The sequence below is a fragment of the Scatophagus argus genome, chromosome 22, assembly GCF_020382885.2.
Source record: "Scatophagus argus isolate fScaArg1 chromosome 22, fScaArg1.pri, whole genome shotgun sequence".
Lineage (NCBI taxonomy): Eukaryota > Metazoa > Chordata > Actinopteri > Scatophagidae > Scatophagus > Scatophagus argus.
The window spans coordinates 9,948,198-9,968,573 of NC_058514.1; the positions used below are offsets into that span (position 1 = coordinate 9,948,198).

Below are 20,376 nucleotides of genomic sequence, written 5' to 3' on the forward strand. Positions count from 1 at the left end.
AATGATCAATAAAGCCAAACTAGACTTGCACAAAGTCACTTCTGGCAATGAGAAAGCTTCAAGCAACTGTCACTGAGCTCGTGTTTGTGTATGAGCACAGGCTGTGTGTAGATGCATGATGTACATGCACACGAGCGAAACAACTGTCAGATTCGGAGGCCACTGTAATCCTCTCCGCCTCTCCTTGTCCGCGTTTCTTTATTTGTATTTCAAATGTCAGTGTATAAATGGCTTTCGGAAAAGGGGGAGCTGGAGGTGGTGGGGTGGTGGGGTACTGCCACAGAGAGGAGGAGAGCGAGGGGTGAGAGGAGCAGAGGAGAACGGAGCAGAAAGGAGAGGGTGTTTGTGTGTCTTGGTGCCGTGTAAGCAGCATGGCGGAGGCAGGGGGGATTTACAGGGAGAAATAGGTGTTTATTGAGTGCTCCCGTGGGCTTACTGTGTAATAATAGACCTGTCACATTACGCAAATGTGGAGAAGCAGCTTGTGTGTGAGTTGTATGTGTGTTTGTGGGAGTGTTTTTTTCTAAACATGTGTGCGTACGTGCATGTGAACGCCAGAGCCGCCTGCCTCCGCATCATCAACTACTGAGAAGCTGTGATGAGCGTGCGGATAGAATTAGTCAGGCGAGAGCCTTTAGCCGCTAATACGTGTAATTAAAACTGCAAGCTGAGGCACTTAGATGCTTGTGTACTAAATAATTTACATGCCATGATCTATGGATCATTTCCCGCTCTTAAATTCCAAAGATGGGAGAACAAGAGGGGGAAAAAAGACTAGCAGAGGATTTATCAGTATCTTTACCATAAGCAGGATGTCATGGTAATATTAATCCTTTTCCCTACTTTCTGCTACGCTAATCATACAAGAGGATCAATCCACATGATTCCTCCGGAGGAAAACATGCAGCTTGATTGCCGTTGACTCTTATCAAGCACTGACGTTAAGAAAATGCCGCACTGTAGCGCCCGTTGTGGCCTCATAATCTAGGTAAATAATTCAGCTTTATTGGGTAAACTCCCTCAAGACTGGAATAAAATAAATCTGGTACTGATAAGGGGAAATAAATAGCACAATGAGAACAGCAAAACAAGGCTTTTTAATCAAGTAAGAGTTTCTCCTGCTTTATACTGATATTTGCACAATGGAGTACCATGGCTAAAATGTCATTTGAAAATGAGAGGATTCAAGGGCACAGCGTGGCATATTCCCACTGTAGAAATGAGCCAGACTGCACCGGGGCCTTGTTTGTGCTAGCGTGCATCACTGAGAGAGTCGGCAGTGCCTCTGCCATGACTGAGACTTTTTGGAACAAAGAGGTGAGGGTGTTAATAAAAGCTGGATTAACAGATGGATTAGTAGGGAGCTGAGGACAGGCCCAATCGGCAGGCCTTCTGATTCATATTGATTCATATCGCCAACATGAGGCAAGGATGGAGTAAGCAAATGTAAATATTCAATATTTACCATCTGCTGGTGTTATTAGAGGCAGGGGCTTGGACATGGGCCGACGGTTATCAAGCACCCACACCGCTCTCATTCAATATTGTATTTCCTGCCATGTATGTATTGTACTTGGTGACTATGCAGGCATTTGTAGATCAGGATCCCGTTTGTTTGAATCCATTCGCTTCGGCATACAGAACCCCCAAACAGAGGAAGCGCAATGAACCTCAACAATAAGCTACAGAGAGCTTTTTTCATCTCATAGCGAAATAAACAAAAACACCATTTCAAAATATGTTTAGAATTCTGATGCCATTGGGTGTGTGAATATGCTGATAATCTTCACGCTCTTGATGAGGTTGAGTTGAATTATTTAAATGCAAAAGCATGACTTAGTCTTTGCCAACCTTATCTCTACACCAGTGCGTAATTAGGAACATAGGGGTGTGACTCCAATTGAAGGTGTCGCCATTGTTAGACTCTGTGAAAATATCAATGGGTGAGGTTAACGCCAATTTCCCTGACATTAATGAAATGCACAGAGTCCCTAATGAGGCAAACCACTGCTCCTTGATAGTACTTATTAGAAGAGCGGAGGGCACAAACTCCCACACTTCAATTTCAAACAGCAAAAATAAATTAAATAATAAAAAAAAATACTAATAATAATAAAAACATGGAGTAGATGTCAAGGGGTCAACTTGATGCAGGAAAATCCTAACTCGCCGTCACGTTGACTTAAACGAGCAGAAGAGTGTGAGAAAAACCTTAACACCAGGAAGAAAGAATTGCATGCAATGTGTTAATGTATAAGTGTGTGTGTGTGTGTGTGTGTGTGTGTGTGTGTGTGTGTGTGTGTGTGTGTGTGTGTGTGTGTGTGTGTGTGAGAGAGAGAGAGTGAGTTTGGTGTCAGCGTGCAACTGTTCCTGTGTGTGCATATGTGTGACCTTTTCTAAACCACTGACAACAGAAATAGACAGCTCCATGAATCAATAAGGCAAATTAGCGCTGAAGAGTGGAAGTGACAGGCAGTTAAAATTAGCTGTCTTTGTAACCTACTACTGAGGCTGATGTGTCTTTCAAATAATAACAACCTCTGGATCTTGTGTCGATGGCACCGCGGATGCAGCGTGGCGAAGCATCCAGCCACCGGACATGCGTTTAGTGTTAATTGTTGTCCAGTTTGATGGACGATGTGCATTGAATGGTTTTTAAAGCCTCCCTAACAAACTGTACACTTGAAAATGGATGAAACTTTGTACTCTGAGATCTGTCTCTGTTGTGTTACTCCTCATGTCCGTGTGACGCTTAGCCTCCCGGGGACCCGCTCATTCAGCTTTAGGATTCCAGCGGCAGGTCCGAGGATTGCGTTGGCAAATCAAACACACTTGTGGAACAGAGGAAATCTTCTTTTCGGAGGAGCATGTATTATGGATGGACTTAAGAGATTAGACGGGGAGCTGCTTTACCTGCAGTGGACGCTGCTTGTCCTGGCTCTTTGGAGATTTCAGGCCACTGCCTGGCTGCTGCAAGAGTAATTGCCTCGCTGCTTGTAGGGCCTGGGAAGAAAGAAGAACAAGACAAAAGGTGGTGAGAGGGAGGAAGAAAGTGGAGAGGGAGGAAAAGAGACAGTTAAAATAAACTATTAGATTTCCTGCAGCTGACAGAAGACATAATTCACATTTTTCAGGGACAAAACAGCCATCTCTGACTGAAAACCCTGTCAGCTGGTATTTCCTGCAACACATTCTGCAGTGCTTAACACTGCGCTAAACCGCAATACGTTTTAGTAACAATTCACAGAGCTGTGATCAAGGATAAATACAGTTTGTCTTGCGCACCGAGGAAGAAGAGGGTGGAGTAGGCGGTGTGCCTGAAAAAAAAAAAAAAAAAAAAAAAAAAAAAGGCAGAGCGTCAGTAGAATTGACCTGTCTAGTGTGTACTCAACTGAAATACCCACTTCTCTTGGCAAATTACCGCCCCATTTGCATATTCATAATATCAATTTGAAGTAGAGGCAGCACCATGTGAAGTGTCCCTGGGAGCTGTAATTAAAGTTGACAAAATCAACATCAGATTACATTTAGAGTGAATTAACTAGCAGCACAGGTTTTACACTATGCATTACGGGTTGCTGATGAGCAGAGGATGGGTGATAGATAGGAACATGGAAAGGGATAGAGAAAGAGAGACCTTTTCCCTGACGCCTGATGAAATTAGATCACGGTTGTTCATACATGTGGTAAAAACTCTAAAAAGTCATATCTGTAGGTCACAAAAATTCCTCATCAACACCTTTTGTTGTGTTTGCGAGACACAGAGATGATAAGAATCAGAGAAGCTGGGATGCGGTGTAATTTATTTCTCTTGGGTTTGATGGGATTACAGATCCCCCTCCCGCCCGGCCGTGTGTGCTGAACGTGTGTGACGAGCAGAGCAGAGCAGAGCAGAGCTATAGCTTCACAGGTACGGTGGCAGCTGGGCGAGCAGCTTCACTCCAGTTCTTCAAGAGCAGATGGATGAAAGAGTCTGGCAGAAAAGAATGTAGTGCACAGCTGCAGCTACTACTACCGCTGCTGCTGCAGTACCTCGTATTCTTGAGGCCCATGAGCATCAAGTGGGAGAAGAAAAAAATATGCGTATGCACACTCACACACAACACAACAACTTCACAGGTGTTTCTTTTTTGATGAAAAAAGAAGAGGACGAGTAGGAGGAGAAGCAGAGAAATAATAATAAAAAAAATACTCAGATGGAGAGTGACACTTCCTCAGGAATCAGGGGTGCTCATTTTATTTTCTGGTGCTTGCCAGTATCCATGACAACAGCTGCCTTGACAGGGCGTGCATATGGCGCAGCTCTGCCAGCTGGTGGGAACAATGTTTGAACTAGTACATTGAGATCCTGAGCAAACAAGAGGAGAGGACGGGAGAGGGGTAGTAGAAAAAAATGAGAGGGAGGAGAAAAAAAAAAGTTGCCATGTCTTAACCCCTCAGGGAAAACAGACACCCCCTCCTGATCAATTATGAAAAGACAGAGGTGGTTCTGGGGGTGGGGGGTGGAGGGTGGGGGCTGTCTGTCTGGGTGCTCAGGAGGAGCCAGGCTTTCTGAACTCAAGTAAACAAACACATTACACTGGCACTGGGTCCTAACTGCATTGATCCGTCTCCTTGGTAAGAGGAGCCTCGTCGCCACCGGTTTATGTGTGTGTGTGTGTGTGTGTGTGTGTGTGCGTGTGTGTGTAATATGACATCTGTAAGCTGAGCTGTTGCCTTCCTTCAGAACACACACACGTGTACATACAAAAAGCTGCTGCAGCACACACTCAGGTACACGTCAACACCTGCACATGCAGCTCTGTGTCCTGTGGCCTTTCAAAATGGACGATGGGAAATCAAACATTGCTTGATTTCCTTTTAGTGAAGGCACAAAAAAAAAAAAGACAAAACAAATTCCTTGAACGCAGCCAATCACTACGCTAATTACAACACGGGGCCTAATTAATCTCACCACGATTGGTGAATCAAAGTAATTATAAGGTTTATTGAGTCCTGCACACAGTAGTTAGAGGGAAGGCTGCTTGATGATTGTGACCCAATGTAGCTGTCAGGAGGAAATGTTTATCCATGTGTGAATCAATAATGACTCACTGTGTTATATCCAAAGTCAAGAGAGCCACTCAATATATTACAAGCAGTCAAGAGTACAAAGAAAGAGATGTTTTTAATGGCACTTTCAATATCCTTGGCAGGTAAATACAGGGGAGGTGCAGGTATGAGAGGTAACACATGGGGTGAAGGCAGAGAGAGATCAACTTTACCTGGCTTATTAGACAAGAAGTCTGCTCAGACTGCATAAAGAGTGCTTCTCCAAACATAACACAGACCCCTATCAACACCGGCCAAACTTTTCCAGAGTGCCTGAAACTGTCTGTCACCTCTTCTGTGGAAGCGGGGTTAGCCTTTTTTTTTTTTTTTTTTTTTAAGAGTCTGTGACGGTGTGTGGAAGGGAGGGGGGGAAAAAGTCCTGTCCCCTCACTTTCACTGGCTCTGAGTATTCAGCCATTACAGTAAAAAGCACCAATTTGTGCCACCCACTTCCCACTCCATGGAGATGGCAAGCTGAAGCCCATCTCAAAGCACAAAAAAGCACAAAATGCCAAGGAAAGTCATCAAAAGTTTGCTGAAGAGCTGCTGGAGGGGACAAAAACGCAGACGAGTGCAAGCGCACCGTCTATTTAACCTGGGTTGCTATGCAAGAAAAAATGACATCCCAGGTCTATTAATGCACACATTGTATAAACAGCACAATGTGACACATTCTTCAGAATGAGAGAACGAGTCAGACCGAGAAACAGAGAGCAAGAGAGAGAGAGAGAGAGAGAGAGAGAGATAGAGAGAGAGAGAGAGAGAGGGACGAAGAGGGAAAAAAAGAGCCAGACCCTGCTATATAAATAACAAGGCACTCAGAGGCATATTTGATGTTGATATCCATCACTGAGGTTGGAAAAGAGGAAAAAAACAAGAGGAGGGAAAATAACACGCGGAGCGACCAAGACCGCGACATGGGGATCCTTATGAAAATAAGATTCAGCCCAAATGGATCTGGTGTAATTGGTTTCAGATAGTGAGGTCAGGAGAAAGGCGATACAGGCAACTATTATGCGAAACGGACTGAGAAACAAGAATGTTTACACAGGCATTCCTCTGCTACATTAATAGGCATGCAGAGATCGCTGGAGAGGGAGAAAACGAGAGAGTGAGAAGAGACTGACAGGGGGGGAAAAGAGAGTGAAAACACACACACATCAGCCATCCATTCATCCTTCCCCTCCCACTATCCTCCACTCTCCCAGCCCCAGTGTTTAGACTCCATACAGAACGGGGTAATAAGGAACACCTTTCACAATGCACCTTTGTAAGGAGCATGCAAAGATCTTAAACAAGCATGAAATACATTAGCAGGCCCTGCAACACTGAGCCAAACCATTACGAATCTTCAGATTGCTTATTGTGTGTGAGGGGTGGGGTGGGAGAATAAGCCATCCACTAAGAATGTCACTCTTTCAAATCCACCTGGAGACTGCACGATATGCAGCCATGACATTGGAATTGGATATATCTGAGGGGCTGTGACATTGTGTTTGGACAGTGTAGATCACTTCCTGCCTTAAGTTACTTTGGGGATTGTTGTTATTAGTGGACATGGCAGATATTGGAATGACGACACGGGTGTGAAATAAGCTCCCCTCAACAGGTACGTTTTCACAGTGATGTGGCCTCAACAGGATGCCCCAGAAAGTAGCTGTAAACATGGCGCATCAGTTGTTGATCAATAAGAAATGGCTTGCATCACTGTTACAGTCTCACTGTGGTGTGCAGAACAGATGTTTTTTTTGTGTGTGTATGTGTGTGTTTGTTGTAGGGAGTAAAGGGCTGCTGTTCAACACCAGGCTGTCGGCCAGAACAACTCCAGTCATGCTGACAGCTTTGACAGCTCACACGCACACACAGACACACACACACACACACACAACACTGCACCACCAGGCTTATCTATCTTCACTTCCAGGAAACACAGACGCAGAAGGAGGTGAGGGGAGGGGGGAAGAAGAGAGGCAAAAAAGAAAAAGTGTGACACTTTATCAAGCCGGAGAGAGTCACACACGGTGGAAAACAAGGCACAAACAGTTTAAGCTGTACAAACAAACATGGCTGATTGGACTGAGGCTGCCGGCCCGCTGGCGGGGGAGATATGTGCTGACACTCGGCACCAAAATATTTACACCCTATCTTCTTATATAAGTGGATTGAGGGCAGATGGATGGATGGATATGGATTTGGAGGGGCTGACTGGAAAGGATAGACAAATGAGAAGAGAAGGGAAGATGAGATGTCCCATAAAATATCTGAATGCAAAAGTGGGAGCCTGAGTTTGTGAAAACGAGCAAAGTGTGACCAAGGAACGTTGTCTGGAACAGCAGAGGCCCTAAGCAGCTGCAGCTGGGGGGCGTTGAGATTACAGAGACCCTCCTGAAACAGAACTTCAGTCACACAACTGATGATTCTATTAAAGCTGAAACATAAGATTGATCTTGCTCCATGTCCACGTCGGAAGCGCTGATGGAGCAAAGGACAATGATGATTACTTAAGTACATTTGAGACCTTTTTGTGATGATGCTTTGAACACTGACTGGGCATTATTACAGCCACCACAGTTTTTCTGAAATTTGGTCTTGTGCTTGGTGTGTGTGCGGGCGACTGGGGTTGCCATTGATCTCATTCATCTTAAGGAACTCGGTCAGTAGAGAGTAGAAAGACTCCAGTCCTTTCCTAAAGGTCAGAACTGGCGATGACGCGCCGTCACCTCAAAGCTCCAGATTCAGTTCCCTTATCGCCTCCACAAAGCCCACAAAGAGCACAATACACACCTGGATTTAGTCACCTCTGCTCAGTTGAGTACTTGGACAGGAAATGCAAAATAATGACTTCTTCTGACTGCAGAAGGAGGAGTTGCAGGAACGCAATTAAACAAATGTAGTCAAAAAAGCCTGTTGCAATGGGACCAGAGTGGATTTCCTAAGTCAAATGACAATGCTGAAAGCTTCCTTCAGGTGCACTACCAAAACATTAGCTTAAAAATGGTACAGTAGAGAGTATATCTGCCTGACTGATAGGTATGTAAACAAGTCAGAAATAGGCCATGGTGGCTGCCTCCCAAAACGTACATCATCTGGCACCACCAACTGCTCAGGAGGTCGGCCACCAAAATGCCAACTTCCAAAAGACGAACAGAAACCTATGGGTGATTTCTCAAAAGGTGCTTTCATGACAAGCTAGAAAGGAAGATAGAATGGGGAAGAGGAGAATTTGGAAAGTATGTAGGCGTAATGAGCAATTTAACGTATGACTCAATAAATCAACAGTGTGCAGTGAATAAGGCAGGGAGGGAGAGGTCCATGGAGAATCTGCCTGGGCCTCAGGATGGAGGTAAAGCTATCCAGCAGAACAATGGGCCTCTGTGTCCTACTCTGCTATCGCTATCTCAGGATTTTTCGAGCTACTTGGGCTTTCCTCTGTCCTGACATTCAAAGAAATGAAAGTCTTTCCTGTTGTTGTGGTTCTAAAGTGGATAATAAGTCCATGTTTGATCACTTCCTCTCTTGAGCTTCTCTCTGCCTCCTCACTGCACTCTGAATTCAACTTCTTTCTCTGTCTCTCTCCCTTCCCTCCTCCTCTGCTCATATCATATTATTCATTTCTTCTACTCATCTTTCTGTCTTTCTTCCCCCCTCTCCCACCCTTTGTTTATTGATTCTCCAGATTAAGAATTCCTAGGGTGGAGGATTGTAACACACAAGCATCAAATTATTTTGGGGTGTGCTTATTTGCCTTTCCCTTGCATCTATTTGGCCTGTGTCTGTAGACAATTATGCCTACCCAGCCCCAGACTCAGGTGCTAATAATGAAGGACAAATAGAATCATATGTGTAAACTTCCCCCACTGATGAAAATTTATATTAACTTTCTGCCACAGTAAACAGAGCTGCATAGCTACACCCTCCCGGGAGAATTGACGAGATGAATTTGCTCGCTGCTACCCCAGGAAGAAAGCTCTTACAGGGGGGAAGAGAGGTGGTGGAGGGGCTCGAGGGTTGGGGGGTGCGTAGTTCCATTGTGTAACCTTGCACTTATTTTTCCACTAACGAAGACAAAACATAGGTCTGTTTTGCCCATCATAGATAAAGTGTGTGTGTTTATATGTGTGAGGAGGAGTTGAAGAGAGCATATGTGCTGATATGTATGTGTCTGCTGAGACGTTGGGAGGCCCGTGCCAGCAATAATAAAGAGCCCGGCCTGCTGTCGTTCACTGCAGCCGCTAACATTCGCTAACATCCCACCTCCTGCTGTTATCACCATGGATATTCTGTGCAAATATAATGATATATCTGTTCTGGAGAGGAGGGGAGGGATAATTGTTTTCAGCTACCTTCAAGCTGAAGCCAAACTGAGGTGGAATATGAAACAAGGACTGCCTTGTCATGGCAGAGAAAAAAAAATGTTTTTTCATTATTTTCATAAAGGTTTGAAAGTTGGACCGTAATCTTAGTTGTGCCGTGGGTTTACATGCTAAATATTTATTGGCTCTTAGTCTTACAGATATCTTCAGCTATTCTTCTGTCCATCATCTCTATCATTTATAAAATTCAATTTACCCTACAATGGCCCTAACCCCCCCAGCTCTAGCAGTCTTCACTTTGACCTGTGCTGTAGCCGCTACGTTTAGATAAGGTGACAGCAGGCCCATTCAGCAATGCTCTTTATCTACTGCTGCTCTTAGTGAAGTCCTTTAGAGCTCGACATCTGAGCACTACCACAATATACTATCACAAAGAGGCCAGAGAAGAAGAAAAATAGAGAGACAGAGAGAAGAAGTATTTGTGTGGGTGGAATAAAGGATAAGAGAACAGTGTGTGTGTGTGTGTGTTTGAGGTGGACAGTGTGTGTATGTGAGGTCAAGTGTTCTCTTTGCAACAGCAAAGCTGGCATGAAGCATGAGTGTTCAACTGTGCAGCCCCCCCTCCAGCCACACAAAAAACACAAATACACACATTCTCTCTCTATTACACACTGAAGCGCTTGATTTCCTCTTTAGGTGATTATGATCCCTCTCCTTTTCACAGTTCCTGCCGAGTGGAGGTCACACAGCTGGATGAATACCTGATATGAAATGTTGCTTTCAGGCCAGGCATAGTTCATTTGGAAAGAGGGGCTGAGCCCAGTGTAAAGACCAAAACTGCAGCATGGGAAGGAGATGGCAACTGCCTAGACTTAGTTGCACGTAAACATAACACTGATTATTTAAATACTTGCATATTAAGTCAGCTTGATATCATAAAGTAACTAACAACGTCTACAACAATGAAACTGACAACTGCAGCTATTCAGTGAGCTCAAACACAGATGTTAGCACAAACTAAGGATTTCTCATCTTTCTTGTCAGACGCTGAGATACAAAATGAAGTTGTTTTGCACCGAGATTGTGTCTGTCTTTGTTGACAAGGTCTTATTTAGAGACTCCGACTCCAAAAACACGGCCAGAGGCGACTAGTGATCCGGCTGTGGCACCAGAGAACAAGCAGCCCGCACAGACGAGCTCATTTCGCGCAGGATGTCGACACCGATGGATGTGCTGACACAGATGTGTGCATCCCAGAAATCACACACGAACCAACAGGCCGGGTTTATAGAGGGAAATAAAACGTTGCTGCATCCCAGGAAGTTAAACTGCATTTAAGGGTGTTTACCCTCAATTAATATGTGCTGGGTGATAAAGACACCAGCACATATTAATTAAGGGTCAACATATGCGCTCAAAGGAACACAAAACAAGCTACACAGAAAAGCTATTCAGTGTTACTTTCATCCATGTTGACACTAACCAAAATTGGCTAAATAAAAAAAAGGGGCTGGTGTCATTCATAATCCACGATTGTATTGTACGTGCATGTGCACTGACACTTGCTCAGTGCATACATTTCTGTATGTGAGAGCATGTCGGTGCAACAGATCCTGTCCTGGGGGCTCTGCTGTTGCAGGTCAATAGTATGAGTGTCTGTCTGTCTCATCCTGCAGAGCTCAGGTTAAGTGCTGAGTCTGAGTGTTATCCTGTTCTGAGGGTCGATGAGAGAGCAACCTGAACTTCTCTGCCAGTGACCTCACCTCACCTTGCCAATCCGTCCTGCAGCTGTAGTGACGCACACACGACATGTTTTAGTACATACTGTAGACAGTTCAATTTTCAGACAATTATTTTGAACTTAAAGACATGCCACAACTTTTGGCAAACTAATTTGTGTGTGGCTTTACATCGAGAGGAGAAAGACTTTGGTTTTTGTTTCCTGTCACTGAAGCAAATCAGGACAGCCTTTTAATGGTCATAACATAGTTTGCGACTACTTTGCTATTAGTCCCCAATCACCTCGGTGAGGACTGGTCTGCACCGAGGGTGATGTAGCTATCCTTCAATAAATGCAATGCCACACAATAAATAGCTGCTGCATTTGCCTGTGAAGGGCCAATGGATCACATTCACCACCAATCCCCACCTCTTTGCTTATGTAACACCTTTCTCTTCCTGCGCTCCTCCTTCTTTCTTTCTTCCCTCCACCTGACATTGTATCTTGGTGGTTTTCGTGTGAATATTCCAATTACAGCGACGTGTGTTTGACCTTTAAATGTCCTGTAGAAGATATAGTTATCTGCCTTCCACTCTGACACCCAGCGTCTATCAATCAGTGTTCCACACGCCCCCTCCCACCACCACAACTCTCACCAGAACAGGCTGCAAGACTGAGCTGGGGTTGGTGAAGTGTATGTGTGTGTGTGTACTTGTGTTTGTGTGTGTATGAGGAAAGTGAGAACGAGATGGAGAAAGGGAGTTATCATGAGCATAGACTGTGACTGGGGTAAGGTAAGCAAAGAGGCTTGGAGAGTCCCAGTGATAAAAATGTAAAAATGCATGAGGTTTGTGTTTGAATACAGAAACGTATAGCACTTACACACACACACACACAGAAAGAGAGAGAGACAGAGAGAGATGTTAAACATTTTTTTTTCTTTAATCTCCCACTAGCATGACTGAGCCTTCCTTCCATAAACAAAGCCTTTTTTCCCCAACAGCATCCTATATCACGCTTCTAAGAACAAGCAAGCGTGAGCAGGGTCATACTTCTTTAGTTTCATTGTTATTCCCCGCCCTTTTCCAAAGGGCTAATCTACATCTTTCATTGAATCAAGAATGGAAATTCACAAGAAATGCTTCTTTTTCAATTTCATGCTGAAGTAGCTCAAGTTAGTGGATGTAATTTCTCCTAACAAGAAAATTTATCACTCTGTCGCACACTTAGTTCGCCTATGTGGGAAATGGGCCTCCTTTCTGCAGTTTTTTTTTTCTTCTTGGGCTTTGATAAATGTGCCAAAAGCATGATCACTCCCTTCACAGGACTCAAATACTAGGACAGAACAATTACAGTGGTTATTAAAAAAATAAAACCTCTGGTGAAATTTGTATGAAAGATAAATGACGTATCATTTAGGACTGTGAAGGCATTACGAAATTAACTCAGGAATAAGCCAAGAGACGCATCGGGGTCATTTTATACATATTATGGGGACCTCAGCTTCTGAGTCTGAGAATTATGTCACGGTGCAGACACAAACTGGTAGGCACACTGATTGCACAAAGACTGTGGAGAAAGTGAGAAAAAAAAAACAGCTTTTGTGATTTGGAGGGGGATTCACTCCTCACACTAACTTGTGCCAACAAAGAAGTATTTTCTCCCTGAGTCAAAAATTCTGGGAAAGACTAACAAAGCACAAAACTCATGCAAATCCATTTGACATTTTTGTGCAAATTATGATTATCGGGTTCACACCGAATTGGATGATGAAGTCCAAACAGGTGAGAAGGAATGCATGAAGAATTGTATCGCTCAAACAATACCACGCATGGCCAAGTCACGGGGCTAATGTATATTTATCATGTAAACTTCTGATAAATGCATATGCAGAAACAAATCAAATCTTCGGGTTTCAATTGGAAGATTTTGCACCACGGACTCAAGCGTGAAACCAATATCAGCTTAGTGTCTAGTCGAGCTTGAAGTGCGGCGCCTGGCCCACAAAGCATGTTCTGCATATGCTCATGGGTGTCGCTTTTATCAGGGTGGAACAAGCAGCTTTCCAGTGCTATCACTGATCAATTCATGCGAGTTAAGTCTCCCAGTGTGGGTAAATAAGCAGTGGTTAGGTCTTGATGAGGAATGGCAGGCTGTTTGAGCGGCAACTTAGGCTGCAGAGAGGCGGGCCTGTCTATCTCTGCTGCATTGGATTCCTGGTGTGACTTCCATTATTAACCCCAGCCTGGAGTGCATGGAGTACACATCAGAGTAATCTTAGTCTATCTGCCAAAAACAAATGTTCAGTTTACGCTCCCAAAGGACCTGATTGTAAGAGGATTTGTTTTCATCTCCATATTTAATAAGCACCCAGCTGTTTGCTCTAGTTGCCCACACCGAAAAAGAGTATGTCTTGACATTACTATAAAGTTGGAAATGATACAGATGTCAGCCCACCTTGACAGCAACGTAAGGACCCGACCTTGCCCGATAAACTCCAAAACCCAGCAGCTTCAGCTCTAAAGCCTGCAGTGAAGAGAGCCAAAGCCAGCGCTAAGTGACATGTCAGTCAGATCGTCTGTTTGGAGCCTTCAATTCCCCACGGCCTGAGCTTATTTACCGCATTTGTATGAAAAGCCGCGAGGAGGAGAGGACTGAGAGCCAGGCTGACTCTCTTACATATGTATACAGTGTTTGGCGGCAATGCATAAAGAGCTGCCTGGTAGCGTTACAACTACAAACAACTTGGGAGGAGGATAGAGCCATTTATATATTCAAAAATGGGTCAGGGATGAAGGTAATCGGAGCAGCAGCGAGTGTTAACAAGTGCAACACAAAAAGAAAAAAAAAAAGCTGTTGATACCTGGAATCTGTTAGCCAAGATTCTGGGCGCATTAGAGAAGTAGTGACATTAAAGATGCTGCTGTGTTTTGCTAGTCATCTTCTTAACCAGATTTGAAGTCATTTTAATATTAGTTAGAGAAGAGAGAAGGAGGGGGGGGGGGTGTACACACAACAAACCATCAGGCATGCGTTTCAGAGTCTGATTTGTTACTATTCATGGCTAAAGCGGAGAGGAACTGTAATACTAGACATGCTTGTTAAATTCACAACACTCCAAAGCTGCCTTCTAGCAAATCCTGTCCTTTGGTTGTCAGCTTAAGACACCCCGGCATATGCATATGTAGGATTTTTAAGCTCTGTTAAATGGATAGCAGTGTCGTGGCCTATCAAATGACTATAAGCCACTTGCCTTTTTTTTAGGGAGGTGCGGGGATGAGAGACTGGGCATTTACAGAAAGCAGACAGCAATGCGTTACCTTGCATGCACAAGCACAAGTTTTCTCTATCGTGCTGTTAGCTGCACATGAGAGGCAAACAGAGCCATTTACATGAATGTTTTCAGGCTGTGGGTGACAGTAACACTCCACCCTGCCATATTAACGACTGGTACTCTGTTTAAGCCAACAACAGGGGAGTGGCAACAAACAATGACAGAATGCCTGTTTTCGATTGTGAGGGCACGAAGGATGAGACGCCATTCAGCACCCAAGGCGGTTAGCAAATAAATTATTGTGCAGGGTATTGAGCTGAAGCAATTGCTCAGCCGGTCCGCTTGGAGAATGCAGTGTGTGTGTGTGTGTGTGGAGTGTGTGCGCGCATCCCTGTGTATATGTGCTTTGTGCCTGTGTGAGTGGACTTATAGATCCAGTGCCATTTATTTCCCAGAGCTGGAGCAGGGCAGTTAGGGAGGCGTAAAAGGAAATGAGTTGTGAAGTGGCCATTGATCCTGGCCTGTACTAGGCTGGCAAGAGACTGCAGGACTACTGGCCACAGTGTGTGAGACTGAATGGCTGCCTCTTATTTACACTGAGGTGGTTAACCTTGGCCCAGTTCATTTATCACCAGGCTAATGCGCTACACGGGAAAAAAGGAAGAGAAAAAAAATGCGTCAGGTCAAACAAAAGGTCTTATCTAGAATGATGGCTTCCATTTAATGCATTTGCATTGCATTGTCATTAAAATATATGGAAATATTAATGTACATGTGGTTGCTGTTTTACTAATATTGAATTCTTTGTGAGCAAAAAAGAAAAAAAAACAAAACAAAAAGAAAAAGAAAAGCTTTTCACACCAAGTGTGTGGTACTGATCTGATATCCTGTATGCACACAAAGGCATGCACACACATACACGAAGCACAATCTGTTATTTTCCACCTGTGCTACCCCTGGACCTATAGACCACACTGCCTCCTCCACAGCTCCCAACTGCTTGAGCATAAAATACCCATAAGTGTTTATTTCCAGCAGATTTCACTCTGTCTATCTCCCTCATCCTCTACATCTCCCTCTCTCTCTCTCTCTCCCTGTCCCTTTCTCCTCATCTCTCTTTCAAGCCTTGCAGCTTGACATTTCGCCACGCTCTCAGGGGACTCCTGTGCGAAATGGAGTTACTGGGAGAGCGTCACTGTAAATTCCAGGAGGCCACATGTAATGTGTCTTAAACATAGATGGACAGCGCAGGTTTCAAGTAGCTGAAGAATAAGGCGGAGGGGGAAAAGAAAGGGAGAGAAGAGGGAGACAGAGGGAGAGGAGGAGGAGGAGGAGGAGGAGGAAGAGGTAGCGTCTAGATAGATAATAGAATAATACTGTGTTTTGTCTGGGGAAGGGTGAGCAAACAGTAGCTATGCTGTCATTCACACCCTATATCTTTAGTGTCATCGCAAAGGGAGAAACTACAGGCCTATATGTCACAGGCCTGTATGTACTATTCTGCGGGGACTGTCTGCCGATAGCCAGGCTAGAAATAAAAAGAAGGATGGGTCTCATTGTAAATAAGTCAGACCCAAGGATTGCCAGGGAAGGACTGTCTTTTCACTGAAAAGGGGAAATCATTTTACAAAGACATACAGTACGCGCTGCTCCTCTAATGCTCCTCTAGCCTTTGCAGGAGAACCTTATCTCCACACAGATGACGTTGGTTAACAAAAGGCAGCTTTATGAAATTGTTCGTATTTCAGCCAAGGTCTGTCTCCTGTCCTGAGAGGTGATTGATGCATCAGGCCAGGGCCGGTGTCTTATTTACACAGTTGAGTGGGGCAATCTCAGGCCTGAAAGATAAACCTAATGAGCTTCTTTGTGTAAGAGTGCAAATGAGAGACACCGTCCTCCCTCCCCTCCTTCCCTTTCCCACCCAAAGGGACAGCCTGGGTGATTAGGCCTTTAAATTATGCTCAAGGGCAAAGCCCAGATTTGCATCTTAGGTGTGTGTGTGTGTGTGTGTGTGTGTGTGTGTGTATGTGTGTGTGTTCCCAAATGCTGGAGAGACAGGCAGAGAGGCAGGTGAAGGGCAGAGAGACAAAGATGCTTGAGGCTTGTTTGTGAGAGGTGATGGTAGGTGAACAATGCGTGTGGGTATTTTAAGTATTAACCTGCACTTTAACAACAAACTCCAATTGTTATAAAAGGGAGGCAAGCACAAGGGTCTGTCAAATGAGTGTGCACACACAAATACACACACACACACATCGATACACACTGTCATTTTGTCCTTTGTCTGTGGGGTAACTTTCCCCCTAATGATTTTCATTTTGGGGAGAATTTCATTTGCCCCTAAACCCTAAATATTACCCATCACTTGCTGTCAGACTTCTCATCCCTTCTATTTCCTCCAGCTAAACAGCTAGGAAGGCAGGTTAATTGCTGTCACTCTCAAGTTGGACCACTGCCTAACTCTCGTGTAGCGACAGGGGCAGCCCAGCAGTAAGATGGCACCTTGGTGCACTTATTGTAATTTATGTCTGAATACTGCAGTTATTTAAATAGGCTTGGATAGTTTGCATTTTGCTGCATCATGCGCCTCAGGAAAACCTTTCCAGTTTACCAACATGTTGACCTCTGCGATGCTCTCCTGTATGCTGTATTTTTGTGCAAAACTAAATCAATTACTGTCCTCACAGACAAGCAGTGCACATTTCATACAAAAAAAAAAGAAAATAAACACAAGATCAGAAAAAAAACACATCTGATTTTTAAGCCACCATTTCCCTATTGTGTTGAGCTTAGTGGATGAGAGACAGAAGCTTGTCCCTGCAGCCATCCAGGTGGTTGGTTAAAATGACTGACCTGGCCACAACAGATAATCCAGGGCCTCCATCCTACTCGGAATATCAATACGCTCCAGTGCAGCAGTGAGGCCATGGGGTGGGGTGTGTGTGTGTGTGTGTGTGTGTGTGTGTGAGCAGGCCTGACTATTGCCTCATCAATCCTACTGATAACCCTGGCAGGATTAAGTCTACAGACCACTGTAATCAACTAACGGCCTCATTATGGGACATTATGGTATGGATCCAAAGATCAATGCATAGCTCTTATGTACATATGTGGCAGCATCTAGTATTAAAACATAAGACTGACTACGGCCAATGATAAATTGATTGGTAATACGAGTTCAGCACAATTTTTTTTTTTGCTCCTCTTTTTCCTTTTAGCAAGCGAGCTTTTATACTGATCATTTTAGCATAGTAATTAGAGCTGTGCAACATTCATCATTTGCTCTGATACATATCTGCAGCTGGCAAATTGCAATCAGATACAGTGGGTATCTAATCTGTGATCTCAAATCAAATTAGGTCTATTTAGACAACCTTGGGAATGGGGGTGATGAAACCCTGACAGAAATTAGGGGTTGAAAATTCAATTGTGACACTGCAGTCATTATTCAGACGCATGGATATTGGAGTCACACTGAACACTTTGACCTGTATGAACAATATAGATGAGATACAGGATTTTGCAATCAAATAAAAACAAGTTCATGATCATGAGGGTAAAAAACAAAAACCCTCAAAAATCAATACGTGAATATGGGGGGGAAAAAAAGTCGCTCCTGCGTAATTTGGTCTTGATCTGTGTGCTATAAGCCCTTGGCCGAATCTAAGGCGACGAGACCTTAAGATGCTGCTTTTCTAATTATAGCTGCAGGTGGTATTTTGGAGCTGCTAGGTAATGGCAGAACCCACAGGGACAGTGGAGAATTCATCAGTGCTTATTATTAATCATCCCCCCAGCAGCGTGATGAGAGACTGGAGCTTCTATGCCCACCGGACCACTCAATGTCATTCCAAATATGGGTGGAAAATTACACCCAACAGCCTTCCTTCAAAATGGACGTGGACTGGAATTTTTTTTTAGCTTGCACTCAGGTGAGAGGTAAAAAAAAATAAAGCGCAAGCAAGCATGGATGGCCATGTGAATAAATGACCACACAGGTGCTTCATACACGCTGTCATTCGCATCACAACATCACCTTCTTCAGATGAGCACACTAACAGCTCCTTGCCAACGAATACATTTAAAAAAAACCAAAACAAAACAAAAAAACATTCTTCTTCTTCTTCTCTCAGAAGAAATGCAGTGTGAGCGCGCCACAGGAAGTGTGTGTGAAGTTAACAGCACAAGGTCCCTGTTTTAAAAAGCCTCCAGAGACCTGTTAGCCGGACTGCTCATTTCAATGTGTCTGTCTCTGGGTTGGGAGAAGGCCTGGCTGGCCTCTTTACAACAGGCACACTGTCATGCACGCCCCCCCCTTTCCCCGCCACCACCATCCCCAACACCACCCACCCACCCACCACACAGCTCTTAGCCATACGTCCATCTCAGACACTTAACTAGATACTTTGTGCTTACGTTGCTTTTCTTTCTCCGTGCTGTGGCCTTATTTTCTATTTTTTTTTTTTTTTGACCGAGTTTACATTTACGTGCACATGTTTATACTTTATTACTTACATCAATCTGGCATGTTTTACACAGATGTAGGCAATTTTTAATCAAATAAAAATCACAAAAAATTTCTAAGGGCAGTCACAACTCTGCCTTATTTCCATTTTCTGATTATATTGCATTTAAAATGAATTATAATTAAATACTGATACAAAATTGCAAATAAGAAATGCGAAAATGAATTTTACAGTAAATTCCTTCTGCTTTCTAGAGCTTCTAATCCTGCTCTCTGTCTCTTCCCCTCAATCTGCAGAGAGTATGAACACAGGCAGAAAGCAGTTCTCAACCCCACACCTTCAAATGTAGAAGAGTGATGACTGAGAGAGGGAGAGTATTGACCTCAATCAGGTGTGTGTGAGTGTGTGTGTGCGTGTGTGTGAGAGAGTGAGCGTGTATAGCAAGAGTGGCAGAGCGGTGATAAATGGGGGGTAAGGCCCCAGCGCTGTGATGCCGCTGCAGCCACCAACAGGACCACTGGGCTTATGCTGTGGGATGGAGGATGGGTGTCGAGACGAGATGGGGGGGCAGATGGTAGAGAAACACATCATTGTATTGTACTGCCCTCACCGAAGTGACCAGAGGCTTTCAGCTGCCTCCAAAGCACACACACACACACACTTGTATGAAAATTCCCATCAAACCAAAAGGACAGCACGCATCATGACAAACCCGCGGCGCTTTCCCCCATCCACCCCAAAGCACGGCCCTCTGACCTCGTCTCCCACTGCTCTTTTGGCGAACTGTCAAAGCCATCATTCACCGTGAAAAGACACGAGAGACACTTGACTCCTTTACTCTGCTGGTGACTGACTTTCACAACTCCTGCCCCCTACCACCACAAACACCATCACCCCCTGCGGATCATTCACCCTCAACTTGCTCTGACTGAGAAGAGCAGAGCCAGTACAATAAAACGTGCATGAAAGAGGAAAAGTTAAAGATATCCGGGACTGGATAGCGGTGCCTTCGACTGAAGCAATTCAGTCAAATTTATACGATAAATAACCAACAGAAGGTAAGAACATCATGAAGTCAGCCAAAGAGAAAATTATCTGAAACTGTGGTTTATAAAAACAAAAACAAAAAAATCTAAATTATTCTCTGGTTGACAGAAAGTGAGACAGAGAGAATTCATGTAAATGAGTCTTTCAAAAGTGTGGTTTCTGTGCCGCTGGTGGGTCTGTGGTTAGAGCGTCTGCATGTGTGTGTGAGCCTCCAACTAGTGCCGAGTTAGGAGGCCCTCTGGTGGATACAGGGCTGCCATGACACACACACACACACACACTATCCAAACTGGTCCGTGCGATGCTCCGACACACACATTCTTTCCCTTTCTCCGTCTGTCTCTCCCTCTTGCTCACACGCACTCATGCACACTCTTGCGCACACGCACACACACACACACACACGACAATGAGGTCACTATAAATATAAATTGAAACGGCAATGTAAAAACCACAACAAAAATC

The 20,376-nt window shown here is 44.3% G+C and overlaps 1 protein-coding gene across 4 annotated transcripts in view; it reads right to left on the reverse strand.

Annotated features, from left to right (window-relative positions):
- foxp2 (forkhead box P2) overlaps positions 1–20,376 on the reverse strand; it is a 120,077-nt gene that overhangs the window by 57,456 nt on the left and 42,245 nt on the right. For all 4 annotated transcript variants that reach the window (XM_046378573.1, XM_046378574.1, XM_046378572.1 and 1 more), the window contains one exon: positions 2,914–3,003. In XM_046378573.1, coding sequence (XP_046234529.1) covers positions 2,914–3,003 — 90 coding nt within the window. The remainder of the gene's footprint in view (positions 1–2,913; positions 3,004–20,376) is intronic.